We start from the raw sequence: 9705 nt of genomic DNA on the forward strand, positions 1-9705 counted from the left end.
GCCTCGCTCGGCCTCTAGGGGCGGGCTTTGCCTCACCTGACCTCTGGGGGCTGGCTCGGCCTCGCCCGACCTTTGGGTCTACGCTCCGCTATGCCCGACCTCTGAGGGCGGGCTCCACCTCACCCAACACCAAGGCCATGGGCTCTGCCTCGCTCGACCTCTAAGGGCTGGTTCCGCCTCGCCCAGCCTCTGGTGGTGGGCTCCGCCTCGTCCGACCCTTGGGTCTATGCTCTGCCTCGCTCGACCTCTGAGGGCTGGCTCCGCCTCGCTCGATCTCTGGGGGCAGGCTCTGCCTCACCTGACCTTTAGGTCTGCGCTCCGCCTTGCCCGACCTTTGAGGGCGGGCTCCACCTCGCCCGACCTATAAGGGTTGGCTCCGCCTCACCTAGCCTCTAGGGGGGACTCTGCCTCGACTGACCCTGAGGCTGGGGGATTCGTCTCATCTAACGAAGACCCATACCGCCGTCAACCACTCCAGATCCAAGCGAATGGGCCTGGGTCAAAGCTTTGACACCAGGAAAGTGACCAGCACGCCCCGATATAACACATGGCCGTGACCGGTCATACCTGAGGATTCACATCAGGAACAGCGCCGGGCGTACCGGTGCTGTTCTGCCTAACCCTCGTACGAGCACTGATAGGCGCGTCAGTTCCCCACGACGTCCGTCAGGACGGAGTGGAGCGCCACGACCGGAAGACGACATTTGCGCATGGCGCTAGTGACGGACAGGGCCGCGACATAGAGCTGTCCCTATCGATGTCTACAGGGTCGGCGAGACCCACGTGAAGAAAAAGAAGAAACCGGTGATCCTGAAGGACCTTTTCTCCTTCTCATTTATCCTCATTTCTCATCCACTGTAACACGTGCTTTCCCTTGACCTATAAAAGGAAAAGCATGACGTCCCATAAGAAACATCGCAACACATCACATCAATTCGGACTCGAACCCATCGAACCCCGAACCGATCAGAACACACGAGCACATAGCCGAGAAGCGACCGAGCTCTCGGCACCTGTTCGCTCCTCTCACCAGAGACTTGGGACCTGTCCCTCTCTCGACCGTTTGTAACTCCTAATATGAACTTTCAGTGCTAGTAACACAAGCAACAGCAACGAACTGGATGTAGGGACATTCTGCCCGAATTAGTATAAACCTCGTGTCCTCTTAGTACATCATCCGAGCCAGACGCACAATATTAGAAATTTACTAGTCGGTGGCAACTCGAAACACCGAGAATAATATATATATATATATATATATATATATATATATATATATATATATATATATATATATATATATAACTACTACCCTATAGCTGGCTACAAAATAACTTATTTTGTAGCCACTTTGAGTTACGATAATTACTATGTTAATTTACAAGATTATAGTAACTTTTTACCAAGTGGTTTACTATAACGTTATGATAAATATCCCTATGTATTATAGTAACCCAACTATCATAAATATGTATTGACATTATCGTAAATTAGTATATAAAATTATCGTAAATGGAGGTGGCTATATAATAACTTATTTTGTAGCTAGCGCCTGAATATATATATATATATATATATATATATATATATATATATATATATATATATATATATATATATATATATATATAGAGAGAGAGAGAGAGAGAGAGAGAGAGAGAGAGAGAGAGAGATGATATATCTTGTCCAGCTCTGTCTGTATCTATTTCCTTTTTATATATGCCACAATAATGGTAAACAGGAAACATGCGCGCACAGCCTTTTTGCCGTTCAGTTGACCTTGTCGGAATAAAAATCAGCGGCAAATACGCACGCAAGATTGCAACGAGATTCCTGATATGAGCCACACAACATTATTGGAGCAGCAGCACACCCCAGGTTGGGTTTGCAGATTCCTGCGGATTCTAAGCGCTGTTTAACTAGGCGCATCTGGAATTGAGGGGGTGTTTGTGGTTCCATGATCTGAAGTATTTTGAACTAAAATCTGTATTTTAGTTAAACTAAATAGCTAAATATTTGGATTAAAAGTGGACTAAAATCTTTTAGTTCTTTAGTCTATAAAACTAGACTAAACTGAACTAAAAGGTATTGGAGATACTCATACCTCTTATTTATTGTCCCCTGCTTTTTTCATTTTAGTCTATTTTAGTTAAAGAACTAAACATCACTCTAGTTCATCTTTAGTTTATGGACCAAAATGAACTTAAAACTTCTCGTCGATGCACCGGAGAACCAAACGGGGCCAATGCGTCGCCGTCATGGGGTATCCAGGTGTGCGCTCCCCAGCGATTCGCTAGTCCCAGCCAAGCGCCACATCTTTCTTCCTCCCCATTCCCATATTAAGCAGAGCCGAGGCGAGGCCCCAGCCCAGATGCAATGCAAACATCCCTCCTCTTCCCCCTCACAAACATCTTATCCCTCCCGGCCGAGACCGATCGAGGCCATAGAATTCCATTCCTCGTCAGTTGCCTCCTCCTCCAGGGCTCCACCGCACCTAGCTAGCTTTCTTGTCGGTCGCCGCCGTGTGCCGTGCCGGGCCGTCCATGGCTAGGAAGTGCTCTAGCTGTGGGAACAATGGCCACAACTCGAGGACCTGCAGCGGGCACGGCAGGACGACGCCCCTGGTCTTCGAGAACGGCGGCAGCGGCGGAGGAGGCGGCGTGAGGCTGTTCGGGGTGCAGCTGCACGTGGGGTCGTCGCCCATGGCCATGAAGAAGTGCTTCAGCATGGAGTGCCTGTCGTCGTCCGCCATGTCGCCGGCGTACTACGCGGCCGCCGCCGCTCTCGCCGCCACCAACAGCAACTCGCCGTCGGCGTCGTCCTCCTCGTCGCTCGTCTCGGTGGAGGAGGCCCCCGAGAAGATGGCCAACGGGTACCTCTCCGACGGGCTCATGGGCAGGGCGCAGGAGAGGAAGAAGGGTGAGTTCCACAGCCCGAAATTTCATTCTCCAGTTTTTTCGGTCGTCCAATCCAACTTGGTGCGTGACTGAGTTTTCTGAAGATTCAGACTGTTGTTTCAGAATTTGCAACCTCCTCCTGTACTATAGATGTCTCGCCCGTTTACTTATAAATTTCATCAGAGGATCAATGAGACTTTGCAGCTTATATACGCCATAGATAAAGTAGAATAATACTCCTATTTCGGCAGCTTGTTTGAGTTGAGCTAAGTCTGAAAAAACTCTGCTTTTTTTCGCCTTCTTGTCTGGGTTCCAACCATCACCAGGCGTTCCATGGACGGAAGACGAGCACCGGCGGTTCCTGGCAGGCCTGGAGAAGCTCGGGAAGGGCGACTGGCGAGGCATCTCCCGGCACTTCGTGACGGCGCGGACGCCGACGCAGGTGGCCAGCCACGCCCAGAAGTACTTCCTCCGGCAGAGCAGCCTGACGCACAAGAAGCGCCGGTCCAGCCTCTTCGACGTGGTACGGTCCCGTCCGTCGCCATGCTCCACCTCTATCCACGCAGCAACACCCATGTAGTACCAGCACACTGGCTAGCGTGTCTGAATCGCAAGTCTGTCTTCCGTTTCAGGTGGAGAACGCCGACAGGGCGGCGACGAGCTTCATTAAGGACAGGGAACAACGCCTGAGGCTCAAAGACGCGATCGCGACGACCGCCTCTGCAGCAGCACCCGGAACGACGACAACGACAGAGCTCCCGGAGCTGTCGCTCGGCATCAGCCGGCCAGCGAGGAGGCCCGACCACGTCGCGCTGCCACCAACCAGCCTGTCTCTGCAGCTGCCGCGGTGCTCGGCGGCAATGGGCAGCGCGTCGCGGAGCCTGAGCCTGGCGGCGCCGAAGCACAAACACCCTTCGTCAACCCTGACGGCGGCGGCAACGGCTAGTAGCAGCCAGGCGCTGCCGGACCTGGAGCTGAAGATCTCGACCGCCCGGCAGAGCGACGTCCACCCGGTCCAGACGGGGTCGTCGACGCCGCCGCCGCCGAGGACGCCCTTTCTGGGCACCATCAGGGTCACATAGCCGGAAAGACGTCGCCGACGACGCGGGAATATCCTGCTGGTAGATGAAGAAGAGCTTTTGCTCATCTGAAGAAAGTTAGTTCAAAGACGGGCCGGGGTGGGAAAACTGAAACGGAGGAACTTTTGGCAGTGGTGTACGTGTTTGTTGGTGGCAGCCGAGACGACGACGATGACGACGACGATGCCGTCGTTTATCATGTGGGTGTAGTGTGGGCGCGTTTGGCCTAGCTCCCGCGGGCTCGAGCTCTCACACTGTAGCGCGCAGTAGCTAGAGTCGGAGAAGAAAAAAAAAAGTTTCTGGTTTTGACGTTGCAAGTGAGAAAGGAAAGGATGAGAGAGAAAAACGATTTTAGGGAACAGTGTTGCTACATGAGAGGAGAAAAAAACAAGTTTCTCTGGCTTTGGCGTTGTCAGTGAGAAAGGAAAGGATGAAAGAGAAAAACGGTTTTATGGAACAATATCGCTACAGGAGATGAATATAGGAGGAGTTAGAGGAGCTGAAGCCGTTCGGAGCCCGACCAAACGGGCTCTAATATCATCGTCAGAAAGATGGAAACTTTACTGGCCTAATTTAGTATATGTTTGTTTGTTTTCTTGCAAATAAAGAACGGCTGCCACCATTGCCATGCACTATACTACTCCTCTCCCGTCCCGGTCCCGTCTCTCTCGACCTCTTTATGTTGACACAAAGGGGTCGAGGTCGATGGTGAGAGATGAGCTCACCATATTCAGCTCAGTTGCTTGCATCTCTATTAATATCAATACTATGATAGCACCTATAAAAGTTTGGTCTGCTGGTGGAGAGTTAGAAGGATACGCAAACGCAACCATATGCCTGTGCCAAGTGCCAAGAGCTCCTGTTCCTTGTTCCTACACGATGCAATTATGCGAAGGCGAAATATCCTCTCAACTGGCGCTTGTAGTTTGTTGAGCTGGAATCTTCGCCCTCTTCATTTGGCTTATAAGCCGTACTTTTTCAGCCAATAAATAGTATTTTTCTCTCATAACAAATCAGTCAACAGTGGTCCCGTTCGTTGATCTGAAACTTACTGAAAAACACGGCTCCGGTTGCATTATTGTGAGAGAACAACACTGTTTTGGCTGAAAAAAAGTCGAACAAGTTGAATATGGGGTAAACCGAACAGGACCGGTACTTTCAGCCATGGCTTATCAGCTAAGCGAACATGACACTTGTTTGGCACGAGTTCGGTTTGAGTGACGAGGATATCTACGGTCCCCAGCAAAGCCACGTTGAGCACCGACTAGGAGCAGTACCAGTTGGAGATCAGTGGTGGGCAAAAATTAGCACCTGCTGCCCACCCAACTACTGAGCACGACCAAATTAACCTTGGACATCTCGCGATCATTTTAAATTTGGCCGTACGTATGTATGCACATTGCGTTTCCACGACCACGCTCTGGTCGTGTCGAATTGTCGATGCTCCTACATGCCTCGATAGCTCCCGTGTGAAACAAGGCCCGGCCCTGCTGTAAAACACGGCGTCACCTGCCGTAGTCCCGTCCAGCCCGTAGCCGATACGTTGTCACCCCCGTATCAGGACGGATACGGGATACTCCTCCGTGGAATTATGGAAATTACTACTAGTAGCAGTGGTTAGGAGTAGCAGTCAGATTCGTCTGTCTGACGCAAGAGGCAACAAGAAGGTTGTGGAGTACAGGATCTGACGACGATCACTGGCCTGGCCTGGCCTGAGCAAAATATCAGTGATAAGTTGGCCGAACGTCCAATGCGGTCGCAAACCGAACGCCCGCCGCCGGAGCTCGGGCAGGTGGCCGCCGCGCGTTGGCGCCTGGTGGCGTGGCCATGGCGGCAGCAGGACACGCGGGGACGCGACGGGAGAGCCGAGCTGGGCTGGCGATGCCGAGCGGAGCGGTGGTTGCAGCAGCCTTGCAGGCACCATGATGCGTAGTAGTAGTACGCGTCGCTTTCTTCGTCGTCCCACGGGACAAACAAATCAATCAGATGGTCAGATGGGCTCTCCATCCTGCACAGATTTTTACTAGTACTCGTACCTAACAGAGCACCGAGCACGTCTCCGGTTGCCGATTCGATCGAGCATTATTATTGTTATTGTTGTTATTGTTGTTATTATTATTATTATTGTTATTGTTATTGTTATTGTTATTGTTATTGTTATTGTTGTTATTATTGTGGTTGTTGTTGTTGTTGTTGTTGTTGTTATTATTATTATTATTATTATTATTATTATTATTATTATTATTATTATTATTATTATTATTATTATTATTATTATTATTATTATTATTATCTATAAAGTATTTTATATTATCATTACAGGTGGATTAGCTAGGACATGTCGTGCAATTAGACTGGCCTGTTTGTTTGAACTTATCAGCCGAAATCTATAGTATTTTTTTCTCACAACAAAACAGCTTCAGCTGGTTTTAATACTAATCGAACAGGCCCAGTACTTACTACATTAACAACATAAATAATCTGCACTTAGGTCCATCTAGTGTAGTCTAATGTAGTACTCCAATAGTCTAATTGAGTGGAGATCCATACCGCAATATAATGTAGTATATAATCTGCACTTAGGTTCATACGTACCCCACCCACGGCTCGGGTATGGATCTCGCAGCAGCATGTAGGGCCCATGTGCATAGTGAAAAAGCCGTGTGGGTGCTGCTGCCGTTGATCGGTTAATTCCTGTTTGGCACGGCTCCTCCGGAGCCGGAGCCGTTTTGGAGGAGTATTTTTTATTGGAAAACGACTCTTCCAAGAAAACGTTTGGCAGGGCTTCTCTGGAGAAGCCGGAGCTAGAGCTGGAGCCAGAGAGGAGCCCTGCCAAACAGGTCCTAACGTGAGAAACGGGGTTTGGAACTTGGAAGAAAGACAGATAAAGAGACAAGAAAGGAAGAAAAAAAGAAAGAATAATCAAGTCTGTTATTAAAGCCGACTGATTAATCGGCTGATGTTGTTTTATCATGAGCGAAAAATACTGTAGATTCTAGCTAATAAACGGGCGGATAAATTTAAGCAAACAGGCATAAACGGACAAAGCTGGTGTGCAGTCTTATCTTTGATCATTCCATCCTCTGATCGGTCCGGAGGATATGATAGGATAACAATCCAATGATAATAAAGCTGTTCCTTCCTTTCCCTTCTCGCTGGTATTTTTCTGACCGACCCAGTTTATTTATTTCAAAGACAATTCCAACACGGTGGGGAGACTTGTTAGGTGGCACTGTAGCAGCAGTACTCGCTCTGTTAGCTTGTTTTATACATCACGTTAGTTTAGTCGTATTCGATTTATAAGTCATAGCTTATCAGTCAACGAACAGTATTTTTCTCTCACACCAAATTAGTTAACAGTACTTTTTGTCATGGCTTATAAGCCAAACAGGCCCAAACGAACAGGGCGATAAGCCGTACTTTTTTAACCAACGAACAGTATTTTTCTCTCACAACAAATCAGTCAACAGTACTTTCAGTTATAGCTTATCAGCCCAGCGAAGATAACGAACAGGTTAGCTGCACCGATGAGTACTTTTGTAAAAAAAAAAAAAACTGTTCTAGGATTATCCGGGGGCACGTGAAACGTTTGCATAAACGAAGTCTCCCGGATGTTTCTTATCCGAATTTCATCCAATGATCTTTTCGAAGTTCCCCTTTTCGTTTCAGAAGAGAAAGAAGAAGAATCCATCCCCTGCTGCTCCGCGCACGTCAGCTTACCAATCCAGTCTTTTCATACGCTGCTCATCATTGAACAGGACCGTACTTGTACTCCTAGGATGGAGCACTGAATCCAGCTATAGCAGTCCTAGGTGCGGCCTCTGAAAATCCTCGCCCGTCCGGAGACGTAAACAGAAACCTAATTTTCGGCGAAGCAGGGTACAGCACCTATAACGCTAAGCCAGAGCGGGTGTCATCCCCTCTGCGACTGCCTATGTACTCACAGTACGATGATTGCTTGGCCAATCGGCTGGCCTATTCGATTCGGCGATTCCACGCGCGAGATGCATACATGACGGAAGAGGAGCATGGAAGAATTCGTGTGCGCATGCATTGTAATTATAATTATAATTACAATTAACAGTGTCGTGGTGATAATAATAAGATCGAGACTGACTGCAACGATCGAGTAGGAAAGCGGCGATGAGCCTTGCAGAGGCGATCGAAAGGCTGAGGGCGACGCTAGGGGAAATGAAAAACGATGGACCAGTCTCCAGTCTCTACTGCGTTCGGATCCTTGAAATTTCTCCTAGAACAAGTCTCATTTTGCATACGCAGTGCAGTAACCAGTAGGTTTGATTTGCTTCAGTGTTGAGACGACCGGCCCGGCAAGTCAGCAGAGAGGGTTAGGCGCAGTTTAAGTCCAGAAATCGACTGCCACCGTAGCGATCGGGGGAAGAGTCGTCGAGCGGACTGGTGGATCCATCTAGAGTTTGCACGGAGCAAACGGACGGAACACAGCGACTTTTCAACGATCCGGACGTCTCAACTTCTGTTGATGTCATCAGAGCGGCGGGTACGTTGTTGCTGGAGGCAACGGAAGCTAGGCTGCAGTAGATTGCATGAGGTTGGGCATGGCATAGACCTTGTGATTACACGACACGGTCAAAATCTGCGACAGTTAATAGATATGACCCAAACACTAAGCACTGCATCAAGGTCCATTAGAGCAGCAGAATGGCCCGGAAGGACAAGTCACAGCGATTCTTCATTTTTGGATCGGTCAGTCTGCGTAGACCATCTCCAACAGTACAACCTACCTAGAATAGACTGATCGGTCAGTCTCCGTAGACCATCTCCAACAGTACAACCTAGAATAGACTACCTAAAACTCTATCCGGTAGCCAACCATTTCCATACGACTCAAGTTTTGGTACCAGAACTCCAGCGTGTTAGTATTGATCTCCCACCAGTTAGGCCCAACGGCTTAATTGGGCCTTGTCCTCGCGCCCATGATCGGGGGCGTCCAATCCTACATGGTTGGTGGGCCCCCGTCGCACAGTGCTATAAAGGAAGGTGGGGGCCGGGGCTCGCAGTACGAGGTTCACCGCGCCGCCAGTCACCCCACCGACATCCTAAACCCTAGACCCGATCGAAAGTAGGGGCGCTGCCAGCGACGGGAAGTACCACCGACGCCGGCAACGTCACCCGACGCTCACGCCGCCGCCGAGGACGCCACAGCGCCGACTCCCTCTCCACCGACCGTCGCTGCCGGCCCGCAGATGGCGTCCGTCAACGAAACCCCGGCCGGAGCTTCAACAACTACGGCATTTGACGGTTTGCCACCTATCACCTATCTCTCAATCTCTCTGTGAAATCCGAATGCTCTATTACTGTGCTAAGTATCCCGATCCGATGAACATACCTAAGAAAATGAACCTAACAATGGTACCGGAGCCACGGTTCGTCAAGAAATGAGATGCGGATCGGGAAAGAAAGTCGAAAACCGAACCCTAAGACCTAACCCTAATTCCCAAAATCAAAACTGAACAAGGGATTGAAGAAGGGGAAAAGGGAGGGTCGGATTCCAAGAACCCTAGAACTCTAATCCGAAAGAGGGAAAAAAAGGGGAAGAAGAAAGAAGAAGGGTCAAACCCTAACCCTAATCCCATTTTTCCATTCGGATGAACGAAAAGGAAAATGAATCGGCAAGAACAAAACTCTAAACCTAACCCTAGTCTTCCCCATTCGGATAAAACCGAAAAGAACAAACTCAAAAAAAAGGAGAA

At 49.2% G+C, this 9705-nt stretch overlaps 1 protein-coding gene across 1 annotated transcript; it reads left to right on the forward strand.

Moving 5' to 3' along the window:
• The first annotated feature begins 2360 nt into the window (after positions 1–2360).
• LOC136449460 (transcription factor MYB1R1-like) lies at positions 2361–4765 on the forward strand. The gene is made up of 3 exons (XM_066449497.1): positions 2361–2919; positions 3224–3420; positions 3530–4765. Exons 1-3 carry the CDS (start codon positions 2544–2546, stop codon positions 3977–3979), a joined length of 1023 nt encoding a protein of 340 aa, XP_066305594.1. The 5' UTR covers positions 2361–2543; the 3' UTR covers positions 3980–4765.
• Positions 4766–9705: the final 4940 nt, after the last annotated feature.

The sequence above is a fragment of the Miscanthus floridulus genome, chromosome 5 (genome assembly GCF_019320115.1).
Source record: "Miscanthus floridulus cultivar M001 chromosome 5, ASM1932011v1, whole genome shotgun sequence".
NCBI lineage: Eukaryota > Viridiplantae > Streptophyta > Magnoliopsida > Poales > Poaceae > Miscanthus > Miscanthus floridulus.

Coding starts and splice junctions, on each gene's coding strand:
- LOC136449460 (XM_066449497.1), top strand. CDS start 2,544: ATGGCTAGGAAGTGCTCTAGCTGTGGGAACAATGGCCACAACTCGAGG. Junction 2,920..3,223: donor GGCGCAGGAGAGGAAGAAGG/GTGAGTTCCACA, acceptor AACCATCACCAG/GCGTTCCATGGACGGAAGAC. Junction 3,421..3,529: donor GGTCCAGCCTCTTCGACGTG/GTACGGTCCCGT, acceptor CTTCCGTTTCAG/GTGGAGAACGCCGACAGGGC.